Consider the following 23,953-nt stretch of genomic DNA (forward strand, 5'->3'; position numbering starts at 1 on the left):
GGGTGGGATTCCCAGGGCCCCCCCCGGATCCAGGTGAGCTCTGATCTGGGAATGACACCAGCCCCAAATCAGGAGGAAAAGCCAGACTCTCCCAGGCAAGATGGAAGCTTGAGTGGCTTGAGATTTTGGGGGGCTGCAACTGTCCAGGTACCCTTCTCTTTTGCCCTTTCAGCCCCCTAACAGCCTCTGCCAGAACTGAGCCCCCAGGCTCTTGGCTCACTGCCTCCCCCCTCTCCTCACTCCTCCCAGGCCAGAGGAAGAGACAAAACCATTGCCTTGAGACGCAGAGAGAAACTGAGGCCGGCTGTGGCTGGGTTGTGGTGGCGCTGTGAGTCAGCGGGAAGAGATCAGGAGTCCTGCTTCCCAGCCCAGGGCAGGGGAGGGCTCCAGCCTGCCCTCTGAGGGCGCTCCCCCGCCCTCCACCCCACACAAGGGAGGGGGCAGGTGTGACGCGCAGACGTCCAGCTTGGCCAGGAGCAGCGGAGCCATGAGCTTCCTCAGATCAGAGCCAGTTCGGAGGGCCCCGCTCTGCCCCTGCTCGCCCTGAAGGTCAGGTCCTCCCTGCTGTCTGTGGCTGGGCCTGGGGCCTTGACACCCACCACCCACCTCTGAGCACCATGGAAAGCAGGGAAGAGTGGCAGGGGAGCCTCCAGCCGAGAACGGGGTCATCCTCAACCCCCATCCCCACTCCCCAGGGGCGGAACACCTTTTACACCTTAGATGCAAGGAAATGGGGGGGCGGGGGCACAGCCAGGGAGGCCCTGGCCCAAAGGCTCAGGGCCAGCCAGGCCTTGCTCCCTCCCTGTCCTGCACCGTCCCTGCCCCTGGCTGTCCCAGCCTCAGTTCCCCCCGAGGCTCTGGAGTGAAGACAGGAGGAAAGATGTAGGCACACTGCTCCCCTTCGCACCCGCACCCGTCGGGCAGGGTGGCGGGGCACTTCCCGCCGAGCGATGCCTGAAAATCCACCATTCAAGACGCACTTGACCGAGGTGAAGCACTGTCCCATTTACCCGCCTCGGGTCTGAAAATCCCCTTCGGGCTGCAGGGGTGCGGGAGGACTTCGGGGTGGGCCCGCGACTCCTCAGCGTGAAGGGCCGCGAGCCCCGCCCGGAGCGGCGGCCCGCGCACCTGGAAGCCCCCGGGCGCCAGGCGCCCCTCGGCCCGGGCCGCACCCCCCCCCGCCCCGCGCGGCCCGGCCCGGCCCCTCCCCCCGCGGGCCGCCGGGGATTGGCGGGCGGGGGGCGGGCCGGGGGCGGGGCCGGGCGCCCTTCATCCCCCGCCGCGGCCGCCGCGTCGCAGCCTGCGATCAGCCGCGAGCCGAGCGGACCGCCGCGAGCCCCTCCCGCCAGCCAGGTACCGCCGGGGGCGCCGGGCCGCCGGCCCAGGGCGCTGGGCGCGACGAGCCCCGCGGTGTCCCGGCCGGGCCGTGGCCGGGCTCTGGGCGGCTCCCCTGGCCGGCGCCGACCCGGACGCGCACCCCGGGCTGCGACCAGCCGGAGCCCCGCGCGCGCCGGGCCAGGACCCCGCAGGCGGGTCCCAGCTCCCGGCTTGGGCCGGGCCCGAGGAGGGGCGTCCCGCCGCCTTGGGGCCTCTCGGCCTTGAGAGGGGGGACAGCAGCGGGAGGTCGGTGGCACCTTAGCCTGGGGCCACCAGAATGCCTTGTTGGGGATGCGGGGCGGTACTCGACAGGCTCCCCAGGTCGGGGTCCGCGGGGACGGGCTAGGGAGGGACCCGGAGGGGCACCCAGGAGGGGCTGCCGGCCGCCTCTGGAGCGCTGGCCCGACGGGCGCCTGACAGCAGAGCCGGCCGGTGGCACGCCGGGAATCCGGGTATATTTATCCCGGCGAGTTGGGCAGGGGCTCGAGGGCACATCGGGCCGAGCCACCGGAAGGGCCGTGGGGCACATGCTGGTCCCAGAGGCCGTGCCATCTGCAGCGGGGCCAGCGGGCACAGGGCGCGCGTGGCTCCTCGACCTGCCCGCAGGGTGCCGCTGTGCCCCCCTCCCCGCGCAGCGCCCGGGCAGGGGTATAAGCCTGCCGGGGTAGCTGGGGGCAGGGACAAGGACCTTGTTTGCATGAGCCCGCCCCCACCCGCTTGGCCCCTCCGATTGGCCAGAGAATGCGTGCATTTGTTTACACCGGGGTGGGGGAGGCCCGTGGGGATCCATCCTCTACCCCGGGGTGAACTGAGTCAGGAGCCCAAGTATGGGCTCCGGCAGGGGGGGGGACAGGTCTGAGGAGAGCTAGATCAAAGGCCCTTGCACCCTAGGGATATCTTGGGGGATCCTGTCCCCCAGCCACACCCATCAGCCTGCCAGACCTGTCCTACCTTCCAGGGCTTTCTGCAGCCCTGTGCTGCCCGGGAAGGGGTGCTTCTACCTCCCACCCCTTCCTCTTCAGTGCATGGCCTGGCGGGGGCGGGGCTCAGTTCTTTGTGGGGAGGAAGCAAATCCCTGGGAGGCTCTTGTCTGGGGCAAAGAAAGCTAGTGGGATCAGGAAACACTTCCAATGGGGCGGGGGTTCAGCACAGCCAAGGTGGGCTTCCTGCAAGTGCAGGGGTGGGGGGACCAGGGATGGAGGAGGGGGGTTGGAGCGACTGGAATCAGGAAGGGGAGTCTCTGACTCCTTAGGATTGGGACCAGGTGCCGTGTCCCTGGGGAGCGCCGGGGTCTGTCCCAGGCTGCCCTTGGCCTGCGCTGCTCCCACAAGCACCCTCTGCCGAGTGCTGGTTCTCAGGGCCCACATCACCACCCCCCGCGCCCCTCTCTCCCAGGTGGTCAGATCATGAGAGTTGGGTGCTCCTGTCCTTGCACCTGCTCCAGGTAGCCTTGAAGCCCTGGGAAGATGGAGAAACTGAGGCACAGCTGGGCAGCCTGGGTAGTTCATGATCTCGCAACTAAGTCAGGGAAGGATCCAGAGCTGAACTGGGCCTGTCTCAGAAGTCCAGGCTGGGTGGGGGGACAGGCAGTCAGTTGAGGGGAAACACGTTTTGGGGAGGTGGTAGATCGCAGGCAGGGGAGCTGGGGTGACCTGTGTGGTCTTTGCCGTGGTAGGGTGGGAACCCGGGGGGGGAGATGTTCTAGGGCAGACAGGCCAGGGGCCAGGCCCTACTTGAAGCAGGTGAGGTGAGTAAGGGGCTTGCCGTCTTTAAATGAGCACGTACAGTGTGCCCTGGGCACGCTCGGCCTGGTGGTGAAGGGTGGGCCTTTGAATCCGGCTGGTGGGCCTTTGATCCTTTGACCCTGGATGGGGGAGCTGCGGAGGACCGGGCAGGGCTCCTGGGGGCCGAAGGGAAGGACCAGCTGCTGGGCAGGAGGGGCTTTCCGGCCGGCAACCTGGGGTGGCTTGGTTTTGAATTTCCGCTCTGCAGGCTACGTCCTGTACACAGCCCCTCAGCCAGCACGTCTGCACACGTGCGTCACCACTGAGGGGGGGGGGTCACCCCAAGTGACCGTCATTTCTTTATATTTTTCTGATCGTGCGAGTGGACAAGTCAGGGGCACTGAACCGGGGGACTCTGAGCTTCCAGCCTGGCCCTGTGGCCCTAGTAGGCTCAGCCCCACCTTCTGGATGTCCCTGCCCCTGGCTGGTGGGGAGATGCGAGCACGGTGGCACTTCCCGTGGGCTCCTCTGGGCTCCCACCTGGCCATCCCTGCATGCCCACTGGGCCTGCTGCCTCCTCGCTGGAACCTTCGGGCTCCCTCCCCTTGCTCCTTCCGGGGTTCTCTCTCTCTTGGCTGTCTGGCTGTCCCTGTCTCCATCTGGCTGTCCCTGGACCAGCTCGTTCTGTCTTTCCCCTCGCGGGTTGACTCTGTCTCCCTGTGAATTCCTACCCACCTCTCTACATGTGAGTTCTACTTCTGTGCTTTTCTCTGCGTCCCTCTCTATTCACCTGTGTTTCTCGACCTCTCTGTGCTTCTCTGTCCGTCTGGATCGGTGTCCGTGGTCGCATGTAGCTAATGCACAGGTGTTCTCCCCCATCCATCCCTTTTCCTTCCTGTTGCCTCTCTGCTTCCTCCTGACGGTAGAGGGCACCCCTCTTCCAGGCTGCCCTTGCTTTAGCCCAACGGGGGTCTCCAGGGAGTCGGAGCTGCGCAGGCCCCTGCTCCAGCTTTCTTTGGGGTAAGGAGTCCGGCTGTCCAAATATTTGGCCGCCTCCAGGGGATTCCGGGTCAGCGGGGAAGAGGACGGGTTAGCTGGCGCGGGGTCTCCCCTGCCCTCGGGGGGCCACAGGCACGTGATGTCCTGTCCTTTGCCTCAGCTGGGCCTTGGGCTGCACGTCCCTCTTAGCAGGAGGGCAGTGGGGAAGGAGCTGCTGCTCGCCCTGGCACAGATTCAGGCCAAGAGGTTGCAGCCATATAATAGGGGCAGCCTGAGGGTGCAGGGCTGTGCCGGAGGGGAAGCCTCTGCGGCTGCGGCTAGGCCCACATCTCAGTTTCCCATCGGGATCTAGAAAATGGAAAAGGTCACCTTCCTGTCCCGGCCGGGTCTCTCGGATCCTCGTGGACACCTCTGGATGCCTCGAACACAGAGGCACAGACCTCATAACGCAGGGCAAGCGAGCTGGTGGGTGGGGTAACCCACACACCCAATCTCTGGGCCATCTACCTTCCCCTGGGTTGCGGGTCCCCTCCCACATGCCACCCTCAGCCGCGGCCCAGTACCAGCCACTCCCTCGGGATTGACGATGGGGGCTGCTAGGAAGGGGAGCAGGAGCTACTGGGGTCCAAGTGAGGGACATCTTTTAGTACCCTCCCTTGTTCTGAACCCCCTCCCTGCCCTCCCGCAGGCTCGATCCCCAGATCCCTGGCCTCAGCCACCAGGTCCCCACCAATCCCTGTGGCTGTGCCCTGAGTGCAATTCAAATGTCTCGATGAAAGCAGGTTTCTCCATTGACTGGTGGCACGTCCTGGGTGCAGGTGCCCTCTCTTTGAGGCCCGGGGAAGCAGGTGGGTAGAGGAGCAGCTGTCTAGATGGGTGTCAGGCTGGGCAGTGCTAGAACTGGGGGCACCCCCCACCCATGAGCCCACAGAGATTGCCATAGTGGCCCCTCAAGTCAGACCAGCTGCCCTTCCCCCTGAAGTCTGGGCTGAGGGCAGGGCTGCCCAGGCACAGGAAGCCGGGGGGCGGGCATGGCAGCAAGCTCTGTGGGGTCTGTGTCCCCCCAGCACGCGTGGCCACAGGAACAACAGAGGGACAGTGTGGCTGCCTCCCTGGGACCCGGCCACCGCTGCAGACCCCTGGCATCCCGAGCACCGGGAGGAAGTCACGGCTCGGGGCCGCGGGCAGAGGCGTGCTGATGCCAGCCTCGGCCCCGTGCTGGCCTGGATTCCTGGGCCCCGAGAGCTTTAATTAGCCAAACCCAACACCTGCCAAGGTGTGCCTGATGCGTTCGCACCCTGTGATGCCTGCGTGGGCAGGCGTCACCCGCTGCGCCTTTCCTCTGGCTCCTGGGCCCTTCCTGGCCCTTATCTCCCAGCAGAGCAAACAGACCCCGGGCAGTGACCTGGGCTATCGATTTCCTGCCCGGGCCTCCACTGCCAGGCCTGTGACAGGTTCCGTTCTGATGACCCTCCCCCAGGGTGGCAGTGCTCTCTCGGGCCCGTGCCTGGCCCCTCTCTGGGCCCCGGTGGCCCACTCTGGAAGTAAAGGCCACGGAGATGCTCCTCACCGCACGCCTTGCTTTGGCCAAGCCTCATGGGATCCTGGGAGGACAGGGGACACCGAGGTCCAGAGGGAGAACTCCTGGTGTCACAGGCCTCTGAGTCAGGGTGGCCCTCCCGCTTGCCCCACAGTGGGTCAGGACCCGCCAGCAGCTTTCCTTGTGCAGGATCCCTCCTCTGAGCCTACCTGGTCCCTGGTTCAAGGGAGCCCGGGAGGGGGCAGGCCTGAGGGGGGGGCAGGGAGGGGCTGGGGGCCCGCATGCCAGGTCAGAGCCCTTACCCCCCACCTCGGACCCTCCAGCCCCGGCCCTGGCCTAGACTGGAGCACAGGCTCTCTTCACCTGGACTTCAAGCCCCATCAGCTTGTCTGTGACTGTGAAACCCTCGCTCCACTCTCACAAATGCCGTCTACGTCTACCACAACCCAGGGCCTTGGCCCGTGCCGTGCCCCCTCAGCCCGCAGGGCTCTTTTCCATTTCCACACCTCAGGGGTTCCTCCTGGAATTTCAGCATGGGCTCCATCACCTCCTCCTCCAGGAAGCCTTCCTTGACTCTTCCCTTTCCCCTTTTTTTTTAAAAAAGATTTATTTATTTCTCTCCCCTTCCCCACCCCTGTTGTCTGCTCTCTGTCCCTTTGCTATGTGTGTTCTTCTGCGTCCGCTTGCATTACCCCATGACATTGGGAAACTGCGTCTCTTTTTTGGTTGCATCATCTTGCTCCATGTGTGCGTCGCCACTCCTGGGTGGGCTGCGCTTTTTTCACACGGGGCAGCTCTCCTTACGGGGCGCACTCCTTGTGCGGGGGGCACCCCTACGCGGGGGGCACCTCTACATGGCACGGCACTCCTTGGCACGGCATGGGTCAGGAGGCGCTGGGGATCGAACCCTGGACCCTCCATATGGTAGGCAGACGCTCTATCAGTTGAGCCACGTCGGCTTCCCGCTTTCCCCTTTCCTGTGTCCCACCACCATGTGACTCACACTCAGTTGCAGCAGGAGCTAGAGGGTGGAAGGTGTGTTTGGGGATCTCGTCCTTTCCAGACACCACTCTCTAGGGTCTCAGGCCAGCCCAAGGCCCGGCCGTGACTGGTCAGGAGGGAGCAACAGCCACCGGGACTTTTGGCACCTGCCAGCAGCCCCTGCCATGGGCTGTCGTCTCCCCAGAGCCAGTGCCCGGCAGCTAGGAAAGAATATTAAGGCAGAGAAGGGGGCTTTGTCCAGCCTGCCGAGTCAGCACGCGCGAGGGCCTGTCCCAGCCTGCCCAGAGCAGGGGGCCAGGCGAGGGCAGCCCAGGGCCGTGCCAGCCCGACTCTGGAGCCCAGGCGCCAGCACCTCCTCACCCAGGCGGGATCCTCGGAGGGGTGCTGATGGCAAGCTTCAGGGCAGGGGCGTGAGGACAGCTGACCTCGGGAGCCCCGATCTAGAGGGAGAGGGCCCAAGAAGAGAGGCTAGCGTCACGGTCCTGAGCACAGCGGGACGCTGGAGGCATCAGAGGAGGAAGGCAGGTTGACAGGGACCAAGGACGCCAGGTGTGGGGTCCCAGGCTAAGAAACCTGGGGCCGTCAGGGTGTGTGTGGGGGGTTCTTGCCTGTATTGTGTGGCTGTTGCCTGAGGACACTGGGGCCTGGGACAGGGTGGCCCAGCTCCGCCACCCACCCCAGGCCCCTAGTGCTAAGTTTGAGCACCCGGGGTTCCAGATTCAAGAGCAGACCTGAGCTCATCAGGCTCTGGCGTAGGGGTGGGGGTCACAGGGCAGGGTCTGGGGCTCCCCAGAGGCCTCAGGAGACTGCCCCCTGCCTGGTCTCCCCGCTGGCCTCGGCTCTCCTGCTGGCAGGTCTGGCCTTCAGGATGTCCTCACAGGGCCTGGGGCACCAGCCCAGGCACCTTCTGGGCAATAGGCGGCACCCAGCCCCAGAGATGGAAGAGGGGCCAGGGAGGTGTTTCCAGGCCATGTGTGCGTGTGTGTGGCGGGTGCAGCCGGGTCCTTAGAGCCCCAGCAGAGCCACGCCCTGAGAGCAGGGCAGGGGGCGTGACCTGGCGACCAGGCCCCTCGCCAGCTGGCCAAGGCCCTGACCTCCTTGCCTGGGGCTCCAGGAAACCGGGGGTCTGCTCAGAAGGCCCACCCCTGGACAATGGGGTGCTCTTGGCAGGGGTTGCAAGGCTGGACTGAGACTACGGCCCTGAGGCTGCGGGGAGGCCGAGCCCTGTTCTAGGGATGGGCCCAGAACACCCATTTCCTGGAAGGCTCCCCAGGGGCCTTTCACAGCCAGGCGGGAAGGGCCCAGGTGTCCAGTCACCAGCACCGCCACAGGCCTCCTGGCTCCGGGGGGGTGGCCGCTGCGCCTGCCGATCCCAGCGCCAGCCCTCAGCCCACAGAAGGCTCTTTGTTCTGGCGGCCAGCAGTGCCCGCCGGGCGTCTGGGAACAGGGCCCGCAGCCCTCACCCTCTCCCGAGGCCTCTAGCTGTGGGGCAGTGCCATTCTAGGTTGGCCAGGAGGCCCCTGGCACGCAGAGCCAGCGCAGGAAACCGTCTCCCAGGACCCGTGTCGGGGAGGGGGCGTCGGCCCCGGGCCCATCTCGAGTGGGCTCTGCGGGCCTGGGACTCAGCAGCCAGGAATCCTGGCACCGCTGCACTCTGAACTCGGTTTCCCCCGTCTGTGAGGTCAGGGTCGGCCGGGTGACCCGAGACTCCCCAGAGTCTGGCTGGGCTGCCGTGGGGGAGCCCACCCTGGCTGCGGTGTCGAGCTGTGCTGGCCTGGGGACCCAGGTGTCCAAGCCCGCCCTGAGACGGGGCTGCCCAGGACGCTGGCGAGGGGGGCTGTGGCTGTGGACTTCGTGCGGAAGGCTGGGAGGGTGCCCGAGGAGGGGCGCTGACCAGAGGCGCCGCCCGCCCCGCAGGCTCCTGACTCTTGGTGTCCAGCCATGGAGGCGCCTCTGCAAACAGAGATGGTGGAGCTGGTGCCCAATGGCAAACACTTGGAGGGGCTGTTCCCAGCTGCCACCCCCATGGCGGGCAACCCCAGGTAAGTGGAGGGGGGGCCCAGCTGGGCTCAGCGCAGGGCGGGGCAGGCAGGCCAAGGGGAGAGAGCTGGGGGGGGGCTGCTGCTGAGCCGCCCGCTCCGGCCTGTGCCTGCAGGGTCGTGGGCCCCGGACGGAGCTGCGAGGGCGAGGGATTCCTGCAGAAGAACCCCGGCAAGGAGCCACACTTCACCGACGTGAGCCGGCGCGGCACCGGGGTGGGGGGGACCGGGGGGGGGGGCCGTTGGCAGCTTGGGTGCGGAGGCGCTCGGGGGAGGCTGTGGGAGGCGGGGGACAGCAGGGGGGGCTCTCCGATGCCCCGGCTGACCCCAGCACCCCTGCCTCCCTGTGTCGCCCTGGTGCCTGCAGTTCGAGGGGAAGACGTCATTTGGGATGTCGGTGTTCAATCTCAGCAACGCCATCATGGGCAGCGGCATCCTGGGGCTGGCCTATGGCATGGCCAACACGGGCATCGTCCTCTTCCTGTGAGTGCGCTCAGGAAATCTTCTGGAAGACAGACTCAGGGGCCGGGAGCTCTAAGCAAGCCACTAAGCAGGACCTCCCAGGACCTGCCAACCCCCTGTCCGCAGGTCCAGGCTGAAGTGGGTCTTTCTTATACTCAGCCCAAACCTCAGCTACAAAAACAACCAAGGCCGGACAAATATACCTCCTGCCTCGCTGCCGAGTGACCCCACGGAGGTCACGGGCCAGGCCGGCCTTGCCAGCCTGAGTCTGTCCTGCCGCCACATCCACACATTTCGGCTAAACTCCCCCAGGCGGGTCTTGTGTGGGCACACGTGTCTCCACGTGGGGCTCTTCCACGCAGCCCGAATGGAGAGTGCTTATCCCGAGGACATACCAGGGGAGGAGGTGCTCAGAGGGCCCCTGCTGGGGTGCTGGCAGCCGCCCCCGGTGGGGGTCCAGACACCCGGGGTCACTATTTCTGCCCACCCTCCCCAGGTTCCTGTTGACGGCCGTTGCCCTGCTCTCCAGCTACTCCATCCACCTGCTGCTCAAGTCCTCGGGGGTCGTGGGTGAGCCTCCAGCAGGCGTGCAGCAGGGGGAAGGCTGGGGGGGGCACCCCGACTGCCCTGACACCTTGTCCCGGCAGGCATCCGTGCCTACGAGCAGCTGGGCTACCGTGCCTTTGGGACCCCGGGGAAGCTGGCAGCGGCCCTGGCCATCACCCTGCAGAACATCGGAGGTGAGGCTGGTGGTGGGCGGTGGGCGAGTCCCCTGGCTGCCGGGGCCGGCTGACCCCAGGGCCTGCCCACCCCTCTCCCTCCAGCCATGTCCAGCTACCTGTACATCATCAAGTCGGAGCTACCCCTTGTCATACAGACCTTCCTGAACCTGGAGGAGAAAACCTCGTGAGCCCCGGGGTGGTGGGGCCAGCGGAGGCCCTGGCCCACTGCCCACACTCACCCACTGGCCCTGGGGCCCAGGCTGGGCTGGTGGGAGAGACGAGACAGAGCAGACAAGCGCGTGATAGGTAGAGGGGGCAAGGAGCGGCCTGCAGAGCCAGCCTCAGCCCACGTATGGCTGGAAACCATCTGCAGAACCCCCTGGGATGGGGGACACTTGCGGGTGGGGTGGGATGGGGAAGCTGGTCCCCCCAGAGAGCCCGAGCGGGGATGAGAGCGCCGGGCTTAGCTCTAAGCACCTGCTATTCCTGACCCTGGCTCGGGGGTTACCCCACCCCCACCCCAAGAGATTAAGCCCAGGATGTCCCAGGGGCCGGTGACTTTAGACAGCACTAACTGAGCTCCGGCCGTGCTCGTGGGTGGGGCAGGGGGGAGACCAGCCAGCAGAGGGGCTGCAGGGCTGGGGGACGGAGGGAGCCGCAATTCCACCCTGGGCCCTGGGGACCTTCCCCAAGGCGCTGGCCCTTGAAGCGGGACCTTGTCCCTTGTCCCTTAGCCACCTGTGTCCTATGCCCATGCTCGGGTGAGGCTGGCCATGCACGACGCAAACGCCAGAGGGACTTGAGACCACCCTGGCCATGGCCCCTGTCCAGAGCCAGCTCCCTTTGTCCCCCCACCTCCCCTCCCGCAGCCCCGGGGGCTGCCAGGCACAGACCCCGTGTGTTCTGAGAAGAACAGTGGCTCACGCCCCGGGAGGAGGGTGCCGGGCCTGTGCCCGGGTCCAGATGGGGAAGGGAGACCCCGGAGCTGGGGACAAGTGCTCAGAGCGCATGCAGTGCCGACCCGGGCGACAGGAGCGCCAGCCCGGTGCGGTGGGCTCTGATCCCGCCCCCCCTCCCCTCCAGGGACTGGTACATGAACGGGAACTACCTGGTTGTCCTGGTCTCTGTCAGCATCATCCTGCCCCTGGCACTGATGCGGCAGCTGGGTGAGCACTGCGGAGCCGGGGGGGGCAGGCGGAAGGGCGCGCGGGCGGGCCCCAGCCTCACAGCCCCCTCCGCCTTGCAGGCTACCTGGGCTACTCCAGCGGCTTCTCTCTCAGCTGCATGGTGTTCTTCCTAATTGCCGTGAGTCCCCTCCTGCATGGTGGGGGGGGGCTCCCCGGGGAACCTGAGTCGGGGGGAGGGCAGCGCCTCCAGCCCTGGTCTCAGTGCAGCCCCGTGGTGGCCCCGCAGGTGGCCCGGACCCTGACACCCTCGTCCCCGCGCAGGTCATCTACAAAAAGTTCCAAGTGCCCTGCCCGTTGCCCCCCAACTTCACCAACGTCACCGGCAACTCCAGCCACGCAGAGGTGGTCAGAGGGGAGGCGCAGCTGCCGGTGGACGCCGAGGCCGCCGCCTTCTGCACGCCAAGCTACTTCATGCTCAACACCCAGGTGCGGGGGTGCCGGGGGGGGCCGCGAGCCGGGGGAGTGGCGGGGACTGCCCTGACCCAGGCCCCGTGTCCCCCAGACGGCGTACACCATCCCCATCATGGCCTTCGCCTTCGTTTGCCACCCGGAGGTGCTGCCCATCTACACAGAGCTCAGAGAGTAGGTGTCGGCTGGGGGGGCCCTCCTGGGCTGGCTTGGAGAGAGCGGATGTGGCCCTGGGGGGTGGGGAGGGGAGTGCTGGGGGCCACGGATTGCCGTGGGGGGGTGGTCTGGTAGCAAGGAGGCTCCCTCGGGATTGGGATGGCGAGGGTGGGGTGCCAGAGAAGCCCTGAGCACGTGGGGGGTCTCCCAGCGTGGCCCAGCTTGGCACGGCACCCCCACCTCCCCACACCCCCGCTGTCCCACAGCCCCTCGAAGCGGAAGATGCAGCACATCTCCAACCTGTCCATCGCCGTCATGTACGCCATGTACTTCCTGGCCGCCCTCTTCGGCTACCTCACCTTCTACGGTACGGCTGGATCTGGGGGGGTCAGGGGGTGGGCAGGGATGGGGGCGGCCTCGGCGCCCCACACACCGCGGGTCTCCTTAGGCGGGCAGGGCCTGGTCCTGCCGCGGTGGGGGTGTCATCCAGCACGGGGCGCGGCGGCAGCTCAAACCCCCCTCCCTCCCGGGCTGCCCGCCGATCGCCCCCCTGCCCGCCCGCCGCAGGTGGGGTGGAGTCGGAGCTGCTGCACACCTACATCAGGGTGGACCCCTTCGACGTGCTGATCCTGTGTGTGCGCGTGGCCGTGCTGACGGCTGTCACGCTCACGGTGCCCATCGTTCTGTTCCCGGTGAGCTGGTGGGCAGGCGGTGGGGGTGCTGGGGGTGGGGCCGGGGGGGCCACGGCTGACGGCTCCCTCTGCCACCCCCAGGTGCGCCGTGCCATCCAGCAGATACTGTTCCAGAACCAGGAGTTCAGCTGGCCACGGCACGTGCTCATTGCTGTCACCCTGCTCGTTTGTATTAACCTGTTGGTCATCTTCGCCCCCAACATCCTGGGCATCTTCGGGGTCATCGGTAAGGGTCTGGCCCTGCTAGGTGTGGAGGGTGGGTTTTGCCCCAGAGAATTTCTCTTCTGCCAGTTCTGACAAACTCCCGAGTTCACACCTACATTTAAGTGATGGCTGCTGTCCGTGTGTGCAGCTCAGTCTCTTGTCTGAGCTTTCGTCCTTCTATACTAATCCCTTCGGACGGCTCAGAACCAGAGTCAGGGCTAGGCCAGTCCCCTGCTGGGAGATGGGGTACAGCCTGGGGGTCAGGGGCCTCCACACGGCTTGTCATTAGGGCTTGTCCCCACTTCACATATGGGGAAACTGAGGCTCAGGGTAATGAAAGGAGCAGCCCGGCCACACAGCTGGCAAGGTGGGAGCCTTGATGCAGAGGCAGGACCATCAGATTCCAGGTCTGACCCTCTGCCCACTGCCCTGTCCCAGCTGGGGTTCTGCGCTGGAAGATAAGATGATGATGAGACATCTTTGCACTGGCCTGATATTAGGGACTGATTCCCCAACTCAACTCTGTAGAGACTAACCCAGACCTGGGGACTGAGTACCCCGGAGATCATGTCCAGGACTCTTGATTCTAAGTGTCTGAAATCCACCTCGAGATGAATGAAAGCCTTCAGGAATAGTTGTATCCAGGAGCCAAACAGTATCAAGGCTCCCTCTCTCACCATCTCTTGGCTTTGCTTGCTTTCCTCTTTCCTGGTTTCATTCACTGCTAGGTTCTTTTGAAACCAAGGGCACCAGCTTTCCATTTTGGTGGATAAAGAATAAGGGGAGGGCTGGGGGAGGTTTCCAGAATCAAACCGAGGTAGGAACTCCCCTAGGCTCTGGGAGCCTGGTGAGCCTCTCGCAGCACGGGACAATTGCTCTCACTGAAGGCTCCCCCCGATAGGTGGGCATTAACGAGCGGAGGCCATACCTCGTTCTTTGCAGGTGCCACATCCGCCCCATGCCTCATCTTCATCTTCCCTGGCATCTTCTACTTCCGCATTGTGCCCACCGAGAAGGAGCCTGGACGGTCCACCCCCAAAATCCTGGTGCGCGGGGACTGGAAGCTGGTGGGCTGGTGTGGGGCTGAGGGGGCTGCCCTGACCTCACATCTGACCCTGACCTCTGACCCCTCAGGCCCTTTGCTTCGCCATGCTTGGCCTCTTGCTGATGACCATGAGCTTGAGCTTCATCATCATTGACTGGGTCTCGGGGACGGGCCAGCACAGAGGGAGCCACTAGAGCACCCACCATCCTGCCCTGCCTGCTCGTCTTAGCACCCCTGCCCAGACCGCCCAGCCCCTGCTCCCATCCAGTGGCTGGCCGGTCACGGGCCAGCACGAGGACGTGGTGAACACCCTTGTCCCCTCTGCAGAAGGTCTTTTGTTCCGGAGCCAGAACCAAGGCCTTGGGCCACCGCTCTCCTGAGCACTCAAGCTGCGGGGGCAGACGGAGCTGGGGTGGGGCAGAGCTGGGCCCCTGCCCCCTCCTGTCACCTCAGACCCTGCCCAAGCTCCTTACCCTCCCCTGCCTGGATGCACACACTGAGGGCCAGCAGCTGCCTCCTGAGGTCACCCCGCTGTAGGGGCGCAGAGCTGCAGCCCAGCCAGACCTCCTCCTGCCGGGCCAGGGTCCTCACCCAGGGGCCCTCATCTCCCCCAGCCTCCGGGTCTGCCCTCCTTATGGCCCCTAGGCCCCTTTCCGACCCTTGGACTCAGGCCCTTGGACACCCATGTCCCCTTCTGTCATCCCCTGTACCGGGAGGAGACACTCCACCCCACAGCTGGAGCCAGCAGAATCTGCTGAGGGTGGGGCTAGTGTGGGCTCCCCCGAGGGACCCCTGACTATTCCTTCACCAGTCCAGGGGAGGCTGGGACTCCCCCACACCCTGAGCCCTGGGCCAGAGTTGACATTCCACTGCCAGGAGAAGGGCAAAGTTGGGGCCCAGAGTGTCCCTGCACCTGGAGGCCAAAGACCCCAGGGGCCAGCCTGGGGGGCGGAGAGACTGGCAGCCCCCTTTTATAAATATTATACAGAAGACCAGCTGTGTTTTATATTCTTGGGCTCCAGAACCCCTGGGTCTCTGGAAGGGAGGGGTAGGGGCCTGGGCGTGGCTGGCGATGGAAGTCCCCTGGCCCCTTCTCTGGGGGTGGGGTGGGGACAGAGCAAATGTCCCACCCCACTCCAACCCCTGCCTCCCAAACTAACCAGCAATGCCTTGGGCCTGGGCCAAGCTCAGCACAGACCTGCTTTCTCACGGGTGAGGTGGAGAGGAATTAATGAGGCCCCAGGAAGTGGGACAGAGAGAGGCCTCCGGAAGGAGGCAACGTGAGGTGCATCTCCAGCAGCCTCGAGAGGATACGAGCTGGGTGCCGCCGAGCCCCGCCGAAACCCGCGAAGGGCCCCTGCGCTCCCCTCGCCTGGCTCCCAGGCTGTCACGTCAACTCTGTCAAACCCGAGGCTCCTGTGCCCCGGAGGGCCCATCTTGTTATTAACAGTAAAATCCACTGTGAACAAATCTGGGGTAGTGAGTCCCTGTGGGGGGCTCGGAGAGGGGTGGGGGAGGAGGGTCCAAGGCAGGACAGGGGCTGCGGGGAGGGGGGACAGCCCCAGGGCCCCGGGCCTGGTGGGACTGGGAGGCTGCCCGCTGCCGCTGGCAGGCCTGAACCGCCTGGGACCCAGTGGCATGGGACTGCCAGACCCTGGCACCAAACCCTCATTAGGAGAGACCCTGCACCCGGCCAGGCCGCCGGGGAAAGGGCAACAGGAAAAATCCAGTTTGAGCTTGCAAGGCCCCTGCCAGCTCGGGAAACCCCTGAAGAAAGAACTTCCTCAGCCAGTGGCTGCTGGGCCCCTGGCGGTGCCAGCTGGACAGAGGGGACCTTCCTGAGCCTCCATCCCATCAGCCCCAGGCGCCTGGCTCCAGCCTGGGGTCCCACAGAGGGGCCCCGTGGCCGCAGGAAACAGCCTGGACACTGACCTGAAGGTGGCTGTGGCCCAAGGAGTCCTGGCATGAGGAGGCTGCCCTTTGGGCTTCTCCAGCTCCCCGCCCCATCCGATGGGCCATAGCCCTGCCTGAGTCTCTTGGCTCCCAGGAAGTGGGGGGGGCCAGAAAGGGCAGAACCCATCTTGCAGGCAGGCCCCCTGGGGGTCTTTTCTCTCCATCCAAGGACGGCTGCAGGTCAGAGCAGTAGGAGGACTGTCTGGAGTTTCTTAAGATGTCAGAACTGGCATCAGGCCTCTTGAGCTGGGGGCTGGGGGACAAACCCCAGCCCCGAGAGGCCAGCTCCGCCTGCCCGGCCAGGCTTTCTCCAGCTGGTCTGGAGGGCAACAGCCTCCTGAAGGGAGAGCAGGAGTCACAATTTAGCCAATACACACAATCCAAAAGCCAGGTCCCCACGTGACTGTTGGAGAATGAGCATCCTTCACCCCTGGCTGTCAGGCTCAGCCGCGCAGTCTCCTTGAGGATGGGTCAGCAGGCCTTTGGGCGTCATTTAACATTTTTGTATGCTTTGCAGACTTTCCCAGGTTTTTCCCTCCCTTTTGCTTTTCAAAATTTTTTTGGAAAAAAAAAAATTGCTCTGCTTAGACTACTGACAAGCTAGAGCACCCGGAAGGTCTAATGCCAAGGGTCTCTACCTTTCCTTTCCTCTTCTTATGACTGCTTGTTGCAGAAAACTAAGGTGACATGGGCAAAGCTAAGGAGAAGGGCCAAAATCACTGCCGTGGCTTCCCCGCCCGCACCTGCCCTGCCGCACCCTCCTCACGGGCACATGCACACGTGCCCATCGTCTGAAATAGGATGCACTCGTTCACAAAGTATTTGTTGAGATTTCCCACGTGCCAGGCATCCTTCCAGCAGCGGCAAATGCAGCAGTGAACCAAGCAGAGACATTCCTTTAACTTGTAGTCCAAGTGTGGGATTCGGCCCAGACACACCAACCCTACTCCTCAAGTCCTGTCGTTCATTGGACGGTCAATGCTAGGGGGAGTAGAAAGGGCAGGGAAGGGAGAGCAGAGAACGTGAGAGTGGGGAGCAAGGCGGCAGGTCGGGGTGAGCCTTGCCACAGAGAAAGGAAAGTCTGATCAGAGATTTGGAGAGGGAGAGAGCCACATGGACGCCTGCAGAGGGACTTGAATCTTGAACGTTCTAGCAGAGGAATCTGTCCATACAGGAAGCAGTGAGGGCAAGTGGATTTGGCTCAACTGATAGAGCGTCTGCCTACCATGTGGGAGGTCCAGAGTTCAAACCCAGGGCCTCCTGACCCACGTGGCGAGCTGGCCCATGAGCAGTGCTGATGTGCGCAAGGAGTGCCGTGCCACACAGGGGTGTCCCCGGCATAGGGGAGCCCCATGCACAAGGACTGCGCCGTGCAAGGAGAGCCACCCAGTGCGAAAAAAGCACAGTCTGCCCAGGAATGGCGCTGCACACTCAGAGAGCTGATGCAGCAAGATGACGCAACAAAAAGAGACACAGATTCTCAGTGCCACTGACAAGAATGCAAGTGGACAAAGAAGAACACACAGTGAATAGACACAGAGAGCAGACAACCAGGGGGAGGGGGAAGAGAAATAAATAAAAAATCTTTTAAAAAAGAGAGAGAGAGAAGCAGTGTGGAGGACAGCCTGGCTGGAGCTGTGAGGCAGAGGAGGGTAGAAGGGCTGGGTGGGGGCTACTGGAGGTCATGGGGCATTGTCAGCCACTATCGGGTTTTTCTCTGGGTGAGAAGAGGGATAATGCCGGGTCCTGAATAGAGAGGAGGCAGGTCTGATTGGGCAGCCACCCTAAGTTTCCAATGGATCATTCCGGCTGCTGCACCGAGACTAGACACTGAGCTGGGGGGATGAAGGGCCCAGGATAGCCAGGGGCTTCTGTTGTCGTTCTGCATAATCATGTCAGGTGGCTCAGGCCAGGTAGTGGCAGAGCTGGAGTGAGAGGCCGGGTTTGTTTAGAAAGTGGAGGTGGCAGAGGTGCCAGGTTGTTTGGGTATAGGGAAGGATGGAGAGACCAAGCGAGTGGCTGGTGTGTAACGCCGTGGTCCTGGAGAGGTGGGGGAGCCCTGGAACAGCCCTCTGTCAGGAGGGGAGTGACAAGGCAGAACCAGCAAAGCAGCCGAGCAGGAGCAACAAGGAGGGGGAAGGAGACCCAGGAGAATGGGGTACCGGGGAGCTAAGGGGAGCTAAGCGGAGCAAGCATCAGGTACTGCCGAGAAGGCATGGGCAGGACACAGACCCCTGGAATCCTAATCAGGGCAGTTTCGTGGGGGCAGGGGGCGAGCCTGCCAGGAGTGTGTAGAAGAGACGGAGAGATGGGACTGGGAAAAGCAAGTGTAGACAAGTTAAGGGAAGGGGAGGGGCAGGGAAGTGGTAATGGCCAACAAAGGCTTTGAAGGAGCACTGGGGAGAAGAGAGGCTCTTGAGGTGAGAGACTGGCAGGAGCTGCTAGGATGGTGATTTAGAGGTGGGTGAAGGACTGCTGAGGCCGGAGCCCCTGAGGAACTGAGCGGGACGGCAGTAGGTAGAGTCAGACAGTAGGGCCTGGGCACCAGGCAGGGCCTGGGTAGGGCTGGCGGCCGGGGACATTGTGTGTCCAGGATCCAGCAGGTGCAGGGAGGGGGTGGGGAGAGGAGGCAGCCCAGGAGACGCCACCAGACACCTGCCCCAACTCCTCGAGTCTAAAGTCACCCAGCAACCGACTTTCTCTTAAACGACCTGAAGCCGTATTCGACTGAAAGCTACTTAAAAAGAAAAAGTAGCAAAAAGTCCCTAGAAGAAAATCTGAGAGAACCAAACTGCTTTCAACTCCACACGAGGTTGCAAAACCCATGGGTTTGCAAAACGACCACTCGCATTGGGTCATGGGCAGGATTAGCCAGCCACGGTCAACCCAGAGAGCGCCGGAAGCGGCCTCTGCTGCCCCCTGGTGGTCAACGGCCAAAATCTGAGCTGCAGAGTTGGGGGGCACCACCCACCTGGGATGTCAGTGAATGGCCAGGCAACCGAGCTCTGAAGCTCCAAGGCACTCCAAGAAGGCTTCCCGGCTGCGGCACGGGAGGAAGGCAGGCAGGAAGGCAGGGGAGCGAGGAAAGACCGTGGAGAGACGTCAGGAGGGCTCGGACACCAGGCAGGTGAGTGCAGCACTGCTGATTTCTTCCCACTGGTGGGTCCTCAGTGAGCTCGGCTCAAGCCTCCACCAGCTGCCTGACCTTGGAGGAGTGCCCAGAACCGAGGGAGGCCCAGGTCCCCAGACCCAGCCTCTGGATCAATGTTCTAAAAGCCCCTCTAAGAAAACAAAAGAGAAAAAAAACCCTCTAAATATGATCCAGACTGTCTCCCTATCCTTCCAGTCTTTGGGGTCAAACCCAACCGTGCACCGGACCCGCAGTTAAGTGCAAGTGATGGCCACAGAGCCTTGGCTTTCGGGAATCAGGCGAGGTGGCCACGGGGAGAATCATCCAAATCACCATCTAATCCCTTATGAAGAGGGGCGGGAGGGCGTCCTGGAACGGCGGGCCCAGCAAAGGGGACAGCAGACGAGGAGACCCCGAAGGAAGCAAAAAGACCAGTGTATGATGGGGTCGTTCTAGGGGTGGGCCGAGGGCAGATACGCCAGGAAGGGGGCTAGTAGGCTGGGTCACCCGGGGCGCGAAGGCAATCGGGGGGCCACGGAGAAGCAGGAGAGGACGCTAGTGCCCCACAGGGGAGGGGCCTCAACGGCCGCGGAGGGGCAGCTCGGCCGAGGAGGGCGCCAGGACCAGAGGCAGGAGGGCAGGCAGCGTGGCGGGATGAGCGCGAGAGGGCGCGGGTAGCGGAGGAGGTGCGGGCGGAGGATCCCGCCGGCGCCGGCCGCACTGCGCTCATTGTCCGCCAGGTGGCGGCGCTGCCGCGCGAAGCTGATCCCGTGCCTCCCGCGGCCACCGAGAGCCCGCGCTGCGGCCTAGAGAGGCCCCGGAAGAGGCGGGGCGCGCGCCCCGAGGCCGCTTCCGCTTTCGGCAGGCAGAGGTGGCCTGGGAGGGCCGAGGCCGTCGTGGGAGGGGCGGGGTGCTGGGATTGGGGGCCGGTTGGCCTAGTGCGGAGTGCGAGGCGGCTGCCGTGGGCAGGGACCGAGAACAAGCGGCGTCGCAAGGGGCTGAGGGCGGGGGACCGGGCGGAAGGACGGGCCCGCCGTCGTGTGGCCTGCACCCTGCGCACAGACTCCTGGCGCCGCGCCTGGGCCTCCCCGCCTTTTCCCCGTTGTAATAGAGCCCTCGGGTCTCTGGGGCTCAGGGGCAGGGCCAGGAAGGCTTTCTAGGGAAGCAGTGGGAAGGGGGTACTACAGGAGAGGCGCCCAAGGGCGTGGAGGCGGGGCGGGGTGAGAGGCTGGATCCCCTTTACCATTTGGAGACCGATTTTGTCGGGTTTGTCCACTGGGGAAGCTAAAGGGCAGCCAAACTCTGCTCAAGAAAGTAAAAGCTCTGCCCATTGTCCTGTCTGTCCCTCTCCTCCCCTGAGCCACCCCCACCTCCTGCAATACAGGTGCCTCCCTGTCCTCTCCCTGTTCTTCACGGTCCATTCCCCTCAAAGCAGCCAGGGGGAACTTGAAAATATCAGTTCATGTCACTTTGCCTTGAAACCCTCCAATTGTTTCCATCATACTTGGAAAAAAATTTAAACACCTCTCTGCCCCAGGATTCTGATGATATGGCCCCTGCGGGCCTCCATCCCCTGGCACTAGCCCACAGCCTATCTTATTGCTGTGATGGAACATGCTGGTTCCCACCTCAGGGCCTTTGCCCTGGCTGATGGCTTCTCAGAAGCTTTTTTTCATCAGCCTTAAGGAGCCCCTGACCAGGCCCGTTCCTCTATCTCCATCCAGTTGACTTCCCTTGGAGCATTTGCTTCCTGCTTCCTGGCAGAGTGGCGTCTCCACTCCCCATGCCACCTCCTGTGCTCCCAGAGTTCAGTGACCAGCTTCCCTCCCAGTGCCCCAGAACAGGTCCCTCTCCTCCCATCTCTCCAGCCCCACTCCCAGTTACCTTTTACAGGAAGCCCCCAAGTCCAGGTGGCTGGGCCTTGGAGGCCTTGCTTTGCAGCACGAGGGCCCACTTGTTATTGCATCACCTTCATTAGGTCTGTTTTTGCTCCTTCATTAAATTAAATTCCAGGAAGCAGTGCTAATGAAGGCCCTAACGAGCTGAGGGAGAGGCTACCAGCCACAGCCTTTGGACAGCATGGCAGAGAGGAGTAGGCAACAGCGTGAGCAAAGCAATCACTCCTGGGGCTAAGGTTGATTATCACTCCCTGGGCCCTCCAGGGACCCTGGCCTTCCCAGGCGATGTGACTTCTGGAGGCTTGGTATGCAACAGGCCCAGCAGCAAGCACAGTGGCAGGTTGGACCATAAGCTCTTCCAGGACAGGGAAGGAGGCCTGGCTTAGACCTTGGCCTTGGTTCCGAGGCCTCCCCGGTTGCTTCCAGGGCCCCGATAGTTCCTCCCCGGTCACACCAGTAGCACCCTAAAAGCTGACACCAGTTGGATTTGCAGGGCTGGGGGTGGTGGTGGGGCACTGGTTCTGAGATGCTGGTGCCTACTGCAGGCTCTTAACCACTCCTACCATAGCATCTCTTGGGGCCTTGGGAACTCCCTGCCTTCCCCACTCCCAGTGATGCCACATGGAGCTACAGGATGAAGTCCAGGATCCTCATTTAGCCCACAGGGCCTGCACAGTCAGGCACTTGCCAACTGCACGAGGCTCCCTTTCCACCACCTGCTCTTGCTGGTCTGGCTGGGCTGGAATATCCAGCTCTTTCCTGTTCCAGGCTCTTTCACTTGCTGTTCCCGTGTCTGTCTGTCGTAGTCTCCTGGCTTGTCACGTGACTGGCCCCTTCTCACCATAGGAGTGTCCCCTTCTCAGACTATCCCCTCCTGTATGCAACTCCCTGTTAATTTCCTCCCAAACCGTAGGGTACGTTTCCCTCTTCTCTTGCTGGGTGTGGGCTTGATCCTCGAGGCCAGGAACCTGGCTGCCTCGCTCACCACCGGCTCCTTAGCATAGTGGTGCACAGCTGGTCTGAGTAACCAGTGCTTGGACAGGTGAGCCTTCCCCCAAGTCCCCCCGACCCATGTCAGATGGGCTCCCCTGCCCTTCCAGAAACGTCCAGGCAAGGAGTGCTACGGCTTGAGTTCCCAGGCCAAAAACAACTGTGAGGGGGATGGATGGCCAGAAAAGGGGACCCTGGACCCCAAGGTCATCAGGCCTGGGGCCACTCCCCTGCCAGGAAGAGAGATCTGGGGAAAGAGTTGCGGCAGGAGCAGGTAGGGACGGTATCATCGCTGGCGTCTGTCTCAGAACTGCTACACCTTAGCCTTAAAGCAGGAAGGGGGACACGGAGAGGAGACATCAGGAGGTGGAACCCTACTCAGGGCTGCGGAGAAGATGGGAGCTCTTTGCCACTTTAATCTGAAAGTAGAAGCTTCCGAGGACCTACCTGCAAGGCTGTGATTTGGTGGTTAGAGTCTCGGCTGGGAACTCCCAACCACCTTGGAGCCATGGAGAAGGAGGGGCCAGACTCCCAGACTCGGGCATCCTGTGGGGTACTGCTTGTTCCTAGACTCTGGGCAGGAGAGGCACGCGGAACACCAGTCCGAAACTGCCTTTGGGGAAGTGCTGGCAGCTTCCTCTTCCTGGAACCTGTGGACTGGGGGATGGGGGGTGTACTGGGGGGTGGGGGCAGGGGGTCACAGTCCTCTGAGGGGCTCTCCATTCCTCACCTTGCTCAGGGCTGATGCACAAAAGGAACTTAGAACCATTCGGACCCACCGTGTGGCCTGTGGCAGGCGCCAAGGCTGTCCCGGCTGTTCCGGGGGTGAGCTGGCAGCTGCCTCTTTTCCATTCCAGCTGGGGTGCCGCCCCGCCCTCCGCTCTGCTGGGTGTTGTGTCACTGTCCTTTAGAGTCTAGTCCAGGTGGTGCTGGGCTGGCAGTCATGGGGACAAGTCACACCTCCTCTGGTGCCCATGAGGCTCTGGGCAAGCAGCCACACCCTACCCCACAAAACTCCTCCCCTGGAAGGACCCCTGAGTTCTGGAATATTAAGGAATCTGGGTGGGTGGTTATGGGTGGGTCCTGGCCTCTTTTGGACTTCAGTTGACTCAGCTGCAAAGGAAGGGGCTTTCTCCCATCTCAGCCTTGGTGTTCCCCAGTCCACCCTCTCGGTCCAGCCTGCCTCCCTCTGCACATGCTGCTTCCTCTTCCTGGAATCCCCTTCCTCACTGCTCTTCTTCACCAGTGCTCCCCACATTGCCTCCACCAAGAAGGCTCCCTGCCCTGCCAAGGCACCATGGGTTTTTCCCTTTTCTGCACACGCAGCTATAGTGATAATTTTTAGAGTGCCAGCAGACTTAGTGGTTTCCACTTCTCTCGGCCTTCAGGGTCGAGAAGCCCTGGAAGGGTTCATTCATTTGTATAATTCATTAATTTAATTAGAAAAGTATTCACCTGCCGCCCTGAAGGAGCAGCATTATGCTGCAAGAGACCTGGAGGCAGGGACCTGGGTGGGGGAGTTGCCCCAGCAGGTGGGTGGCGTTGGGCTGGGGAAGGGGAGCTTCAGGACAATGGGAGTCAGAAAGCCCTGTCTCACAGCTGGGGACCGAAAGAGGGGTGGGGGGAGGGATTAACTGAGAGGGGGGACGGGAGGGGCGGGCGCCAGGCCACCAGATGGCTGGAGTGCTGCTGTATTGCAAGTGGCGGGAGACAACGGGGTGAACCAGTGGGTGGGGACAGCCCTACCGGCCTTACAGAAATCACCGTAACAACAGCGGTCCTGCTGAGGGCTTCCCACGTGCCAGCCGTGTTCTGAGGACTCACCTTATCTCCATTTCCTCCTTAGTCCTGACCTCAGCCTGGGCGGTGGGTGGGTTTTACTGTTACGGGCCCCTTTGATACGAAAACTGAGGCACAGGGAGGTTCCAATACTTCTTCAAAGTCACAGTCACGCAGCCAGCAGGTTTGGCTCCTCCCCAGAGTCCTTGCTCTATCACCTCCTGCACTGTCCAAAGCTGTGCGCTGGGGGGGGCGGGGAGGGGGGCCTTTATCTTATCCTCAGAGCCCCTGGGGAACCGCAGAAGGTTGGTGACCAAGAAAGTGATGTGATTTGTTTCAGTAGGATTCCCCTCGGCTGCCACGTGGAGGACGAGCGTGGCGGGGAAACACAGCCAGGGAGGAGGCTGGAGGCCCAAAGTGGGGGACAGAGAATGGTGACAAGTTCAAGGTAGAATTGAGGAGGGGAAAGGGCTGCCGGGATGTAGGGGGATGGGGGAATGAATGGCTCTGGCTGGTGAGAGGGCTGTGGGGAAGGAATGTACCCAGGTCAGGACTGGGGGAGGCGTCCACGCAGCGGTGACCGGAGGCAGGCAGCGGAGAGGACAGGCTGGAGATGCGCCCCTGGAGCGGGATGTAACTGGAGTGG

The 23,953-nt window shown here is 63.2% G+C and overlaps 1 protein-coding gene across 1 annotated transcript; it reads left to right on the forward strand.

Annotated features, from left to right (window-relative positions):
• The first annotated feature begins 1,256 nt into the window (after window positions 1-1,256).
• On the forward strand, window positions 1,257-15,027 carry LOC101427667 (sodium-coupled neutral amino acid transporter 3). Its single transcript, XM_058288941.2, has 16 exons — window positions 1,257-1,353; window positions 8,560-8,684; window positions 8,798-8,876; window positions 9,049-9,164; window positions 9,640-9,713; window positions 9,791-9,883; window positions 9,968-10,049; window positions 10,949-11,031; window positions 11,112-11,170; window positions 11,314-11,478; window positions 11,555-11,634; window positions 11,883-11,983; window positions 12,184-12,308; window positions 12,390-12,534; window positions 13,455-13,558; window positions 13,647-15,027. Exons 2-16 carry the CDS (start codon window positions 8,584-8,586, stop codon window positions 13,749-13,751), a joined length of 1,512 nt encoding a protein of 503 aa, XP_058144924.1. The 5' UTR covers window positions 1,257-1,353; window positions 8,560-8,583; the 3' UTR covers window positions 13,752-15,027.
• Window positions 15,028-23,953: the final 8,926 nt, after the last annotated feature.

This window comes from Dasypus novemcinctus, chromosome 26, assembly GCF_030445035.2.
Source record: "Dasypus novemcinctus isolate mDasNov1 chromosome 26, mDasNov1.1.hap2, whole genome shotgun sequence".
NCBI classification, from domain to species: Eukaryota; Metazoa; Chordata; class Mammalia; order Cingulata; family Dasypodidae; genus Dasypus; species Dasypus novemcinctus.